Below are 16,231 nucleotides of genomic sequence, written 5' to 3'. Positions count from 1 at the left end.
TCAATTCAAAAATCTCACCAACCAAGGTAGATGGTGAGTGATAGAATACTTTATGTAATTTGCAAAAGCACCCAATTAATGCTCTAGTTTTTCTAAAAAATTATGTTTACCAATGTATTAATTGCAATGCATACATGCATAAAGTACATGCATTGGTCAATTTTCTCTTAATACTTGTATGCAATTATTTAATACACCTTGGAATCTGAACTTGTGATGAGGAACAATCAAATTGAGCCTTATAAAATGAAAAAACTAAGATTTTGAGATAAGCTCTATAAACCGAAAAGGAGGGAGTACTATCCACTATGAAGGTAGTAACATAGATTAATAACATCGACAAGTTACTACTTTATGTTACTCCCCACTATGCGCAGTCTTAATAAGAAGGGGTAACATAATATATTACTGTAATGTAACACTTCTCAATACAATATAAGTTTACAAGCTAATAAATAAAGGCATTTATAATACTAGTATTATGTTACTTTGCACTATGAAGATGATAACTTAGACTAGTGTCATATGCATGACACTAGCATAAATTACTCCTCACTATGACCAGCCTAAATAACTCATCAGAGTGGTATGATAACGGGAAGCCACTGGACTCCGCTCCTCGGGGACCCACGGCATCCACGTGACGCGGCCAACAGCGACATGAGCGGGACGGAAGACTGGTCCATTAGCGCGTTCCAAAGACTTTTTTCTGATGGATGGGAGGAAAGGTCACCGGGCGTGAAAACACATTGCAATCTTGTTTGTGAATGGTAACGTCCGAACCCGCGTCTAGCCATCGCCATCGTTATGAACCGGAACATTCCTACAAGCCTGCACATCTTCTTTGCCTACTTCTACTTGGATGGACATGCTGCCGTGCCTCTTAACCAGCGGCATTGAGAGCATCTAAACCCACATATGACAAAAATGATTCCTTGTATGTTCATGGACGCATCCGGACGCGTTCGTGAAGAGGGCCCACTTAGCGCAACTCCAACGCCCCGACGCATTTTATCCGCGCGCGCCCGTTTGGGTCGAAACGGACAGAAATAGCGGCCTAATGTGCCAATGCGCCCACGACCGATTTTCGGCCCAAATTTGGTCCAGATCTGCATCGGCGCGGACGCGCGTGATACCCACTCTTGTCCTTCCTTGGCCCGCCATACAGTGGCACATTCACCCCATTTCTCCCTCTCTCCCAAAACTCTCCCACCATCTCGCCCTCCCGTCCACTCGCCATGGCCGACGCGCCACCCCCCCCCCCCCCCGCCGCTGTTGTCCCCGTCTGCACGGTCAACAACGTGTCCGACAAGCCCCGCTCCGTCCGCAAGAAGCGGCCCAAGAAGGAGCAGATGTAGGAGGAGCGGGCCATACCGTCGGCGAAGAGGGCTGTATCGATGAAGGTTCAGGCAGATAGATTGGAAGTCGGCGCTGCGGCCGCCCACACCGCGGCCGCACAACAGAGGCCACTATGGCGGCGAATAAGGCCCTCGTCGCCAAGACCACACAACAGGTTCGGGCGGGGGCGGCCGGACAACACGCCTCTAGCCGACCCCAACGCAGGAAAAGCTGACAAAAATCGTGTCCGTTTGCGGCAGCGTGTTGGAGTTGCCCTTATCCCTCATTTTGCGTCGATGCAATCGTATACCTCAGATTTCATACCTCAAATCTATACTACACATACAACACAAAATCTACACACTACATAGATAACCGAAAACTAGCATATACTACTCGTCGTCAGAGATCTAGACGACCTCCATGCCGGCAGTGCCGGACGAAACAGCCTCCTGGTCCATGGCCGCCGCCCGCTACTCCATCTCCTCATCAGACTCCATGTCCATGAAGAGTGCGTCATTCGTTGCCCATGCCTTATGGAGGAAGCGACAGTTTCCTCCACCTCCGCCTCCGAGCAAATGGAGTCGAGGATGTCCTGTTGCTCTGCTGCCTCCTTCGCTTGGGTGACCTCAAACTCCGTCAACACGTCTGGCATGGCGAAGCCCGTAGCCAGAGGCATTGGATCTTCCTCGCCTTCGTCCTCTTCCTCCTCCTTCGGCCCCGCGTCCTCCATGATCGCGTCCGGTGCCTGCTCCTCCTCCGACTCTGGCGAGTCCTGAGGCAGGCCGTCTGCAATCCAAGCTTTGTGCCTAGTCCGGATCTCCTCAAGGAGCTCCAAATGCCACTCCAGAGTGAGCATGGCTTACGTGGTGATCCGTTGCCGGGCCATGACGATTGGGGGATGGCAAGCGAATTGGACGACGACGACACGGAGGGGAGGGAGAGGGTGGAAATGGGATGGACTAGGTTTGGGTTGCCGCCGTCCGGCTTAAGTAGCTGGATTTGGCCCCTTGAGAGGCGTGCTAGAGCGGCGTTCTCACTAGACTGTTTGTGTTCTGACGTATGCCCATGTGGGTCCTCGTTCTGGCCATCACTCCGACGTGACGGACGCACCCGAGCGCGACCGAGCCCTCCTGCCTCCTCATATCCACCCCAGATATGTGCTGGATATGATGGGGGTGGGGTAGCCAAGACGTATAGGGCCGGTATGAGGAGTCCTGCCGGGTCCGGATTTTGTGACCGATCACTGATCGGGCTATCCGTCCAGACATATAGGGGCCGTTTGAAGAGCCCGGCTGTCGATGCTCTAACATCGGTGGCCATAGAAATTCTTTCTCAGGGCCTGTTTGATTCGTACTACAACTAAAAATGCACGAAAATTAGAACGTCATAACCATCTGCATCCTATATAATTTTGATTTGTCTGATCACGCACAAGAAAAAAATTAAAGAGCTTTTCCTAAAATTGTAGAATGGATGTTAAAATAATACATGTCCACATTGATACGCCATGTTGCTCGCAAAGGTCGCCATCTCCTGTTAAGTACTCCATAGTAGTAGTTGAAATCATCAACTGCGTGATTAGCACTTCCTGCGTGATTTTCTTAGAGAAAAGATCATTACAGTCCTGCTTATATAAGGAGTAGGCAGTTCAAGATAGCATCGTCCATCCAAACCAAACCACACAACACACTAGCTAGCTACGGCTCGAAGGACCACCAGCCAACACCAAAAGGTAGGTAGAATCAAAATACTACAACTCAGCCTATTCTTTGGCGCCTTCCCATCACGGCATCACCATTCCAGGTTCCTTGTCATGTTCTGAATCTTGCCTTGCGCCACCACCAATTGCTCCTTACGCTCGGCCGGCCGGAAGAAGCTCGACCGGAAGAGACGGCATCCACTGCGAAATACAAGTAATTGTTTTATAAGTTATATGCAATGGAATACTGAGTAGGGTGTTTTGGAGCTCGGCCTCCATGGAGGCCGTTTTTTTTATAAAAAATAAATAAATCAAAATTCAAACTTCTCAGTTTCAAAAAAATCTGATTATTTTTAGTACAAGTATGCAAGGACGTGATGTGTATGGGTGTAAAATTTCACGATGAAATACCTTGCAATGTGAGCTGTGCAAAAGAAACAAAATCATGGACTTTGAAGATGAATAGTGCATGTACTAAAAAGCTGCAGATTTTTTTTTGTGTAGCCCTCATTTTAACGTATTTCGTTTTGAAAATTTACACACTTGTACATCTTGTCTCTAAGTAGATGTGTATTTTTTTTAAAAAATTCTTGAAACATACAAACATGAATTTGATCATTTCAAATTCGGCCTCCATGGAAGCCGAGCTCCATTCAACATTTTCGTGGAATGCTAGCATTCATGTTGTTGTCAAAGACTGTAGCTTTCCTACAAGTCCAGATCAACCAAAACAAAAGCCCCCAAAATGGCTCATCCAACATCTAAATGGCGCGTCCATTTGTTTTCACTTGATAGTAATTGTCCAAATTGAAGCCTAGATGTTTTTCCTTTTTACGGGATCTTTTGGCATCCTTCACTTTTATCTAATGGAATATTTGCTTGAAGATATTGTGAATTAATTCACTTTTTGTCGTACTAGAACTAAATATCCCATCAATTGTTTTTCACTTAATGATTAGGATTTTAACAGATTGTACGCATTGTTTTTTTTACTTAATCACCCTATTGGATCTAGATGTCACAATTGCTGATTTTCACTTAATTGTAATTGTCTTAGATCTAAACATCACATCGATTGTCTTTTTAGTTAATCGTAATGGTGCACCAAACTAATAGTCTAGGCTTTGCCTTTCGATGAGACATAACTTTGTGAAATTCATGATCCCCAAGGGTTCTATTGAAGAGTACTATATGAGGGAGTACTATATGTGGATTGCCTGGCCCTTTCCATCAGTTCGGACTTTTTGTTGTGTTGGCTAGTGCATGAAGCTTAACAGGTTCAACCTCCAGAGCAGGATCAGTCTTGAATCCTTATCTATTCGAAGTACAAGAGCTGAGTAACTGAAAAGAAATGAGCCAAGCTGGATTGGTAGATTACTAACGAGTGACCAACAAAAGAAACATACTACTCCCTCTGTTTCACAATGTAAGTTCATTTGGCTTTGTTCTAAGCCAATCCATTTTAACTTTCACCAAGTTTATAGAAGAGACTACCAACATGTGCAACACCAAATACATATAATATAAAAATATATTTGATAATGCATCTAATAATACTAGTTTGGTGTTGCATATGTTGATACTTTCTTTTAAACGGCTGACTTGAGAGAAAACTGAAGGAACTTACACTGTGAAACAAAAGGACTACATCACAAGGATGATATAAACGTGCAACATGCCAGGTATGTGAAAATGTGGTGTATGAAAGGTAAAATATGGAACATGCAGCGTGACAACAGTAATACATATTTTGCTTCCCACAGTGAAGAATGTAGTACCAAAATATAGCACCTGGCGGGGCCATGAACTCACCTATTACGAAGATGCCGAGTGGCATTTGGACCAGAAATATACCACAAAATCTGCCACCATACATAGCAGCAAAATTTATCTACCGTTCTCTTAATTCATTTTCTTACAGTATATATTTAGAAAGGAAAATCTCAAGTTGTCAACCTGAGAACCCACAGGTTTTTCATTATAGTTTCCACATAGCGTCAGGCCACTCTAGTACCATTTCAGCTCATAGCAGGCAGTTGACGATGGGTGCCCATTTGCTCTTCTCTGCAAATAAAGCTTTTCTTCTAATTATATAAGAGGTCTAGATCGCAAGTTTGTTCTTGGAAACATATATAATCATGCATCGACCCGCAGAAGCTGATCCCACATTCATTGATTCTTTCCCGATTACAACTAGACAATTTGGTGATTCTTGACTTACCATGTGACTTCAAGCATTCACCTTTCTTTTATTCCGGTGCAAGGACATGGTGTGCAGAGTGCAGAGAGTGCAGAGTGCAGAGTGCGTCATCGAAGAAGGTTGACACTGCAGGAGTAGCAAGGCTTCAAAATATATCCAGGACCACTGCAATGATAATAGCAAATATTGCCGCAGCAAATGTTGCCTTCGCAGTCCAATCGAGTACGGTGGTAGCTGCAGCGAGGCCGACACTGGTCAAGTCTGGCTTGATGGTGGCCACCGTGAGAGCAAAGCCGGACATAAAAGCTGAGGTGAATAATATGGTGCAGGCCTTGAGAGATTCAGCCTTCCCATGAAGGAACCCTCCAAAGATGGCGATGATTGCCGTAAAAGACCACATTGTGATCTTGTGCCCCATCTCTGCCTTCCACTTGAGGCGTGCCTTTTGGTAGTCACTCGGGTTGCTGTCCTGGGCTGTTGTACGGCCAACACAGTGCTCCTTGAAAATGTGGACAGCCGCCGCAAAAACCCAAGGGGCGAATGCTGCGAAGATGGAGAACTCAACTATATCGAAAGCCACTGCAAGAACTGCACAGGCTAGCAGCAAATGAATGAAGATAATTGCTAGCGACATGCATTTGATGATGCATCCCCTGAGCCTTGGACTGTTGATCTCCAGTACCTTGTCACGGATCGCGATGTAGAGCAGACCCCAGATTAAAGTAGTGAACACCAAGAAGATGGCTACAAGAACAACACTTTTGGTCTTCCCTGAACCACCAGTTACATTGTAATTGACCACCAGGGCAACCACGCCTGTGAAGGCAGAGTTGCTAATGGCTGACACCAACTTAAAGGCAGCTTCCAACTGTTCCTTGTGCTCCCTGAGTGCTGCCTCTTCGTCACCGCCCTGAGCTTTGAGTCCCACATACCATCGTACTACAGCAAGCGGAGCCGTCACCACAACCAGAAGGGCAAGGCCAATGTACCTGTATAACTTATACCCAGAGAGCAGAAAGGGGCTGATCAATGTTACCACTGGCAATGCGCTGCATAACCAGGAAAGGTATTTGGAAACCATGAGCTGGCTCTCGGAGACAAGGTGTTGTGGGAGCTCCAGCAGGTTCATGCTGAGCAGCATCAGGCAAACACCACTGATGAGGCATGCGAAGCCAAGGAACAACGGAATGATGCACCGTAGATTATGTGCTCCTCTATCTCCTGGGAAGAGAATGTACCAGGCCACCATCATGCTTACACCAAAGCCAGCAATGCTGCCCCCAAACTCTAAGTTCTCATTGGCTTTTGTTGTTTCCCTTGTCTCAATGGTGGCGCCTTCCTCAGCCTGCAGATTACAAGAGTAGCAAGGGTCAAATTTAATAGATGCAAAGCCCAAACCCGTCGCTAGCCAAAACGGCACCAGTTCTGTCCACATTGTAATTTGGTGAACTCTTCACATACTTATTAATATACCAAGCATATATTTGTATCCAAAAGCAACAAGAGAAAAACAAAACCTAGAATTAGTAAAGTAAGACTGCAATTGCATTACTAAAAATAGACTGCAACAATAACAGTGCACTGTAGTGACATCACAGAACACATGGTAACATGAATGAACATAAAAAACTACCCATGTTTTTTTATGGAATGCTTATATCGTCATAAGGTGTCTGAATCTTCCACGAGCTCTTGTGTTTTACTGCTAGTGTTGGCTCTTCAGTCGTTTAGTGGTAGTGTGTGCTCGTTTACTTTCTAAGGGAGTTGTTAATTTCATGCCTCACTGTTATTTAGTGTGTTTGGCTGCTGTTAAGTAGACTATCATCATGTCACGGCATGAGATTAAGAGCGGAAGAAGCTCTAGCTCAAATTGAGCTGTATTCATTCCTAGTTTTTTGGTTTCAGAAATGTAGTTGGGGGTTGCAAGCTCCTTAATCCGATGAAAAAAAAGAGTAAAGAAAATCATCATATGGTATTTGTTTGGAAGCCGCTTGCATTTTATTAACGAGTTTTGCTTCGGTACACCCCCTAGAAAAGTTTACAAATTTTGATGCACATCAAAGATGGAGATTAGAAGATACCTTTTCAATAAAAAATATTAAATTGTTCTGATCTCTTGTTTGATGCATTGGAAAAGTAGGGATTAGAATTAGTTGATGCTTAATGTAAAAGTAGGGACTATAATTTGTTTATGTACGTAAGCAAAACTCTATAAAATTGAGGAATCACCTATTCGGATAATTTTCAAATATTACGGAATACAGCAAGATGCGGCTCAACAACGTAAGAGGGTTTTGAACTTGCATGCTGATCAACAGGTGTCAGCTCCAAGACATGCTAAATTCAGATAACATCTCTGAAAATCTGCACAGACCAATCTCCACCCTAAGCATATGAGCAACTTCTTCAACTTCAGGAGAAACTCAGTTGGTGCATCATCAGATGCATCATTCTGATGCCCTATTTGTTTGAGCTTCAGGAACCAGATTCAGCTTTGTTAGTGAAGATAAATCTGGAATCTGAAAAGCCCGTGAAACTAAATCTGATATCTAAAACAAACAGTTATTTCAAATAAATCAGCTTTGCCAGTGAAGCTGAATCTGGATTTGGACCATTTTTAGTGCAATTTGTTGAAGCACCTCAAAGTGTACTTCGGTGCGAATCAGCTTTACCACTAAAGCGAATCTACAGGTGATTCGAATCCAATCAAAGCTGAAACAAACATGATCTTATATAACTGTGATCAGCTTTGCCACTAAAGTGAATCCCTAAGTGATTCGAATGAGATCAAAGCTGAAACAAACAAGGCCATTGGCACTATTCTTGGAATTTCCCTCGGTAAAGATCTATGCAAACGTATTCCTAAAACAGGATGTCCCTGCCCCAGCAACTCCAGTGGATCTCGAAGAGTGCTTGTCAGTTAAAGATCAAAATATTTTCCTGGCTTCTATTAGACGATAGAGTTAGCACCAGAAATGACGGAAAAAATAATTCATCTATCAGACCACACATGTATCATCTGCGGATCTGCCTAGAGAACATCGAAGAAATACACATGGGTTTATTCTGGGACCGTGTCCTCGGCCCTTGGTTGTGCCCACCTGCGTGCTTAACATTTTTTTTCTTTCGATAAAGTTTGCTTAACAAATACTTCATCCACTCCAAAATACTTAAAGTTCTAGGTTTTCTTAAGTCAATAATCTTCATGTTTGACCAAGTCTATATAAAAATATATCAACATGTACAACATCAACTATATATAGTATAAAAATATATTTTATAATGAATCTAATGAAACTAGTATGATACTGTAGGTATTAGTATATTTTTCTATACTCCAACCAAGGAAGATCTAATCTTTAGCCCCGAAACAGGTCAACTAATTGACAAGCACTCTTTCAGATCCATCGGAGATCGGAGTTGCTGGTTTTTATGACAAATCTGATGAAACTAATATGATACTCACAAGCACTCTTCCAGATCGATTGGAGTTACCGGGGCAGGGACATCCTGTTTTAGGCGCTTATTTGGACCATCTAGCAAAATATTTTCCTAGCTGCTACTAGAACACCTACAACCGGGCGCCCCAAACCCATTTCAAATGTCCGGGCCATAGTTACCCGATTTGGTGTTCTCTGGGTTCACAATTCCGGTTCGGATTTGCCATTCGGTACTGCCTATGAATCGAGTTCGTTGGGGGTATACATCTCTAATTCGTGAATTGAGTAACCGATTCGTAAATCAGAGGACTCCAATTCATGAATCAGAGGACTTCGATTCGACCCTTGGGTTGCGCTTTTCCCCCCTTTTCTTGCCTTTTTCATAGTTTAACCAGAAAATGCATCTAGAAAAATACTAGTATTCCATTGGTTTGACTCTTCGTGCACAGGAACCTCTTATTGAGCACTTGAATCAATGGCATAAAAAAATACCGAAGTCATGGATGGAGGGAAAGTTTCCACCAAGAATTTCGGTTGGACACGTCTAGGGGTGGGCACTGTCACATCGAAAACCGAAAAACTTAACCAAATCGAACCAGATTAACCGATTTGTATGTTTATTCGATGTACGGTTGTTTGGTTTGGTGGAAACTTCGATCGCTATTTGGTGTTCAGTGTATGTTCGATTTTCTGTCATCAAAAACCATAATCACCGAAGAAGCCGATCTTATTTACGATTCCTGGTTCCCGTGAGGTCCTACGTGATTGCGAGCGCAGCTCATTTGTCCATCGGCCCAACATCCCCCGATTACTAATCATTCCCAAACGTAATCACTCCACGTTCATAAGAGCAGCTAATTGAGGAGCCCTCCTACGAAAAGCCTCCCAACAATCACTTGAGGTGGGCTGAGTGACACGCTCTCAGCTGTCACTACAGTCGCTCTCTCAGTTGTCGTCACGTGTCGCGCTCTAGGCGCCCTTTCAAATTTTGTTTCTTTTGTTTTCCACATGCTTTTCGGCTTTTAGATGGTTTTTTCTGATTTTTTTTCTTCAAGTTTTTGGTTTTTCATCTGTCTTTCTTAACTTTTTGAAAAAAAATGATTTTTTCTCAAAAAAACGTGATTTCTATTTTTCCTTCTGCAAGAGTCACGAATTTGCTTCTGTGAAAGACATGGTTTTGCTTCCACGAGAGGCATGGTTTTATTTCCGCGAAAACATATTTTTTTTCCTTTCATGAGAGACACAGTTTTGCTTCCGCGGGAGGTATAGCCATGCTTCTCGGAACCGAAAAAAATTATTTTTTTCCTTCCACGAGCTCTCGAAAATGTCAGTCGGAAGGGAAAACCGTGCTCCTGGTTCGTTCTTTTGTGAAAAAAGTTTGTCACGGATCGGGCGCGTCCGCGGTTGTTTGAGGGGTCGAATTAGAGATACGTGGATGAAGATGCTCTAATGGCCTGGTCACAAAAAGGTGACCTAAATGGGTGCCTCAAACGAGCCTCGAATGTCCGGGCTGATCGGCACCCCTCATATTTAACCCAAATATATGGCGGATATGAGGGTGCTCGGGCGCGACCAGGCGTGTCCGCCACCCACGCTGACCCACCTGACCCCATATATATATATATATATATATATATATATATATATATATATATATATATATATATATATATATATATATATATATATATATATATATATATATCCCTCCACTCTCCTCCGTGACCCAAGCTCTCGTCCGATGATCTCCGGCCTTCTCCGGCATGGCGGGCAACGTATCTTAGTCCTACACCTTCAGATCCGTCGACCCCGAGCTCATGCCACCAGAGCCTGAGGAAGAGATGACTATCCGGCTTGCGCTCCGTCGTTCCCGGGAGGAGGCCGCCCGGCGGCAGCTCTCGGACTCCTTCCGTCGGGAATTTATTGTGTCCGCTCAAATGGCGCATGGATCCGATGTAGGTGTGCCATCGCTGCCTCAACGGAGGCGGTGCAGTTCGTCTAGCGTCTGAAAGCGGCGGCGGATGCGTAACCCCTCTGTTAGCGCGCCGAGGCGATGGATGCACCATGAGTCATCCGATGTAAACAGGCACGGCGTGCTCGCCACGTGTGAAGCAGCGGGCGCGGGTGGCGGCAGCAGCCCTCGTGGCGATGGATGTTACCGAGGCGGAGTCGCATTTTTTTTCTGGCGCCCTGTATGGTGCACTAGTCTGGGCGGCGGAACTGCGTCATGGTGGATGTGGCCGGCTCGTCCCAGTACGGATCCATCGTCGATCTGGTGTCCATCGACACCGACTGGGTTCCATGCTCCGACGAGGAAGAGTAGGGCATGGGAGACGGCGACGCCTTGAGTTCTGTGAGCCGACTCGTGTCACATGCCCTACTCTTCCTTGCTGGCGGTCGGACCAACACTCCGAGGAGCGCAGCCGGCCGCCGGACATGGACACGGCGGAGTCCGCTTAGAATATGTTTTACGTTGCATGTAATAGTATGGATTTCAGATTTCTAATTTGAGTTATCCGGTTGTAGAATGGATTATTTAAGACGTGACTCGATCACTGTCCACAGACACGCCCACAAATATTTGAGGGACCGGATTTGCCAAATCCAACTATAGATGCTCTTACATGACAAAGTCAGCGTCAGGAATCTATTGGGAAGGAGAAAATATCGTCTACCAGACAACTCATGTATCATGTGCCAGACAACTCATGTATCATGTGCCTAGAGAACACTGAAGACACATAGTTCATTTATTCTGGACTGTGTCTCGGCCATTGGTTGTGTCTGCCTGCGTGCTCAATATTTTTTTTCGATATAAAGCTTTCTTAACAAATATTTTCTCCACTACAAAATACTTGAAGTTCTAGGTTTGTCTAAAGTGAAACATCTTATGTTTGACCAAGTCTACAGAAAAATTTATCAACATCTACAACATCAACTGTATATACTAGTATTTTACGATGAATCTAATGAGCTAATATAAGATATTAGTAAAAAAATTATACTCCAACCAAGGAAGATCAAATCTTTAGCCCGCACCGTCCCCTCTTTTCTTCTTAAGGTCATCGTGGTCGACTACGTGGAGTCCGCAGACTGATACGAACAGAAGTGTGTCACTTCACGTGGGCGGGAGAGTTTGTTTAGATGCAGGACGTGGGCAAGACCACTATTTAAGACATTATGTATAACTATATGATCCAGGAACAAATTGCTGCATCTAAACGTATCAATCCATCCCATTATCACATGAACGCATAATTCAGCAGCGGAGTAGAATAAAATTTCAATTATATAGTCAATTACTAGATGGTCAAACTGAAAAAAGATACTCCCTCCGTTCACTTTTGTAAGACCTTTTAGACATTTAAGACAGCACCTAAAACAGTTCAATTTCAGCTGTCCTAAATGACTTACAAAAATGAACAGAAGGAGTATATGAGTTTCTTTAGCAACACAGTACAAACACATTGGCTCATATTAACACTCACTCCTATTAATGCACACATGCACACACCACTAGTTTGATCATCTTCGAGACTGAGCCGCCAATTTTTTATTTTTGCCTCAGGCCTACACCTTCCCTTCTAGCAAGTCGGAGGGCTGGCTATGGTGCTTGTCCTGACGATGATGGGATTGATTACGTGATGAAGCCTTGTCGCAAGAGTAGGACAAGATTGCAATCTAGGTCTTGCATCTGGGGTCCTTATTGCAAAGTTCAAGGACCTAGTTCTAAATTATCTTTTCTTATGGATCCTTCTATCAGTTATACCGTGACTATGGGCCCTTTTCTTGTTCAAAAAAATAAATGAAAAATGATATAAATTGCTGAGAAGGGATTCCTATGAAAATCCTCTCTAACACTAAGCTCTCTAGTTTTAAAGAGCTCACATTCAATTGTGGTCTCCAATTTGAATTGGATCACCTGATTTTTGACCGGGTCAACAATTTCTTAAAACTCTCTCATTCGATTCATTTATACTAGACATTGTGCTTCCTAATTTCTAAGGCATCACAATTAATTCGTGTATTAAATTTAAAATTGGGTCATCTGATTTTGATCGGGTCAACAATTTCTGAAGCTCTCCCATTCAATTATTTTAATCCATTATGTTCCCTAATTTTGAAACTTTTTTATTCAATTGAGGTATTCAATTTTGGATTTGGTTTATGATTTTGACCGGACCAATGATTTTTCAAATCAATCTGCAGCAACAGACCCTTAAAAACATATCAATCTAGCACACACTCCCACCAACAAGAAAAAAGAAGCGCCACCATGTGATATTATAGCACCAATATTGTACATGCAATCACCAACACAGAAATTTCCCCACATCAACCTACTTTAGTTAGCGGATAACATAGAATTACACCACAAAAGGCCCATCAAATCACTGCATTACAAATAAAACTAGAACACACTCTATAATCTCTCCACCAGCTAAATTAAATATTCCATCAGTTTCAAAATATACGTGCTATTGGTTTTTAGAAAGTCAAATTTATGTAACTTTGACCAAGTTCATAGACAAAATATAGACATCCATAATATTAAAATAAAGTAAGTATGGAAATTTTATTTCACGATGAATCTAAAAATAGCGATTTGATACTATGGATTTTGATATGTTTCTCTACGAATTTGATCAAACTTAAAAGGTTTTACTTTTCAGAAAACTATTACACCTAATATTTTGAAACAGAGCGATTACTTTTTAGAAAATTCAACAACACCAACGGCGCTGCGCCAAACACTTGTAGTATATATCATGGGCCATGTGGATTGCAAGAAGGAGAAAACTCGCAAGAGATGGCAGGAGGAGCAGAACGGAAAGTGGATCCTAGGAGCCCGGCGTGTGGTCTGTCAAGGTGGAGGGAGTGGGAGGATGCGCCACGCCGGGGAGATGTGCCATTTAAAAAACTACAGGTTGTGATGGCCACGGCTGAGCTACCCCGCGGGCGGGCGCATCGTCCTGATCCTCTCATGCCCAGTCGTAGCCTACGGATTATTTTATTTTTAGGTGGGTCTACGGACGTGGGATTACGTGGGTATGTATGACGTTGGACGGCCAACAAAATTTTGATGCTGATGCTCAGCTACAGGGGATTGGGTTAGAAGCGACGGCGAGGACCACACTCCCGGCTGCTCGTTGGGTTTACAATTTTCTTAATCAGTCGCAATCTAGCTTTTCTTTACTATATAATCTGTCCCAATCTATTTTTTGTTACTCAATATACCTTGTTTCAGAGCGACTAATTAAGAGGGGTGCCCCGCAGGAAGCACCACGAGGTGTGCGTGACAGGTGGAGGGGTTTGAGGGAGCGGCGCGCGGAGTGCCCTGGACAAAGAAAAACGACATCTTTTTTCACCTGGTGTTTTCTTCTCTTTCCGATTGTTTTCTCTATTTTTTTTCCTTCTGGCTTTTCTCTGGTTTTTTCCCTGTCTAGTTTTCTTAGGCTGTCACGTGTACAACATGGATGTACATGTACCGCTCATTCTGTACTCACTAACCGTGTGGGAGTATAGGTGCACCGTGTGGAGAATACAAATGTGATATGGGGAATACATGTTGCTTTCCCTCGTAAAAAAAAGAAAGAATACAAGTTGCTTTGCGGTGGGTACATGTTGTGCAACGCATGGAGTGCAGGTGAGTTGCAGGGGGAGTACGGGCTGGGCTATGCAGGGAGTACAAGTTATGCTACACGAGGAGTGCAAGTGCGCTGTGGGGAAGGACATGTTTCATCACACGGGAAGTACACGTTACACATAGGTGGCACTACATGAGGAGTACAAGTTACACTACGCGAGAGTACAGTATGTTATAGCGGAAGTACAAAGTTCCATTGTTCTAAGTACAAGTTACATCCAAAAAAGAGTTCAACGAAACCTATGAACATGTGATCAACTTTCAGAGATATAGCCACGAGTAACAAAGGTGAAAACGTTCATAATTTGGACACTCGCATCAAGAGATATTTTCATTTGAAATTTGGATCTCAAAGTAAAGCACGTACAGTGCCCTCTCACCCTTCCGCATGAGTGAAAAAAAAACAAAACTCTCTGGTGGCAACAAGTGTCACACACGAGTTGCGCCACATGTGGCACCAAAGGTGTTTGAAATAACATTCACAAAAGGTACCCCTCAACTAGTGATTTCGATCTTGTTTTTTATGAGAAGCGATCACATGATGTACACTCTTTTTGTTCCGAATAATTCTCAAGTGCTATATCTATTTCAAATAATGGAGCATTAATTAGGGTTGCCATAAATTTAAACTTGTTCTAAGGGAATTTTGTGTCGTAGATGTTGGTATTCTCCTGTATCTCCTTTATAAATTTGGTCAAATTTATAAGAACCATTACTGGTGACACAACCATATCTAAGTAAGTACGATCTTATTCTGAATCAATGTGAGTAGTATGTATATATAATTCCTTTGTGCAATAATTCCTTTAGACCATGCTAGACAAGAATGAAGAACAAAAAATTGGAACCACTCTACCAATATTTTTACAATAGCTACCGGCAGTTTGTTTGACTTTGACCATTGACTTAAAAGTATGCTTTGTCAATTCAGTCCAAAATCAACCATCGAGTAGACAAAAACTATGTTTTGTCCTTACTCCATAACCAATCACGGAAAGTAGGCAACAGCCATATGCCATGGCACAATAAACCATGCAAGTTTTTTTTAACACATAAACTATGCAAGTTGATACTTGAAAAGGAACAGAAAAGATATCTGCTGTAGTAAGATATAGACGTGTCCGCTTTGCGAAAATTTTGGATCATTGCATGAATGGAAGAGTCAAAATAAAATGGACCGATGTTGTTTCGTGTGCTTACCGGAGCCAGGATCCTTGACGGCGGCGACGGCGGTTGCGCTGCTCCGCCCTTCTTGTCCATGTTCAGTGTTGGCGGCAAAGCTGCAAATTTAAGCGACAACAGAACTCAAAACGGAGGTGCGAACTAAGCTGCAGATAAATATATAGCTTAAAACGAATAGTAGCAAAGCATAGAGATGATATCCATGGTGCTCACCTTCCACATCGACGTCGAGCTGGTTAGCGCGCACGAGTCGTGAGGTTTGGGTTTTGCATTCCTCTGCCATGGCCACGATCGTTCGTGATCTCCTCCCTGCCTCCTGTCTAGTCCCCCCCCCCCCCCCCCCCCCTCTGCAATTAGCAGAATTGTACCATCCCTTTTAGCATTTTTTGAAGAAATATTCAATTATAACTTCATAAGCAGACCCGCAAAGACACGTAATTTAATCTGCAGGGGTTAATTTGATATAGTTGCCTCCAGGCACTGCTTTCGGTGCACCAGTTAGGCTGAGAGAGAAGAATTTTTGATTTTTTAGGGAAGAAGAGGAAGAAGAAGAAGCAGCAGCAGGAGAGAGAGAGAGAGAGAGAGAGAGAGAGAGAGAGAGAGAGAGAGAGAGAGAGAGAGAGAGAGAGAGAGAGAGAGAGATTGTCCATTGACTTGGCGTAACAAAATTTAGTATCAACCTAAGTTAATCACAAATTTGGAATCCATTGGTGATTTGCAGA

The 16,231-nt window shown here is 43.3% G+C and overlaps 1 protein-coding gene across 1 annotated transcript; it reads right to left on the bottom strand.

The window, feature by feature from the left end:
* Positions 1–4,926: 4,926 nt before the first annotated feature.
* On the bottom strand, positions 4,927–15,792 carry LOC123056744 (uncharacterized). The gene is made up of 3 exons (XM_044480028.1): positions 15,723–15,792; positions 15,528–15,607; positions 4,927–6,585 (listed from the first exon to the last, which is right to left on the bottom strand). The coding sequence occupies exons 1-3, from the start codon at positions 15,790–15,792 to the stop codon at positions 5,386–5,388; spliced, it is 1,350 nt and encodes a 449-aa protein (XP_044335963.1). The 3' UTR covers positions 4,927–5,385.
* Between the last annotated feature and the right edge of the window lie 439 nt (positions 15,793–16,231).

This window comes from Triticum aestivum, chromosome 3A (genome assembly GCF_018294505.1).
Source record: "Triticum aestivum cultivar Chinese Spring chromosome 3A, IWGSC CS RefSeq v2.1, whole genome shotgun sequence".
Taxonomy (NCBI): domain Eukaryota; kingdom Viridiplantae; phylum Streptophyta; class Magnoliopsida; order Poales; family Poaceae; genus Triticum; species Triticum aestivum.
The sequence above is the reverse complement of the archived record's forward strand: the minus strand, read 5'-3'. Positions and strand labels throughout refer to the sequence as shown.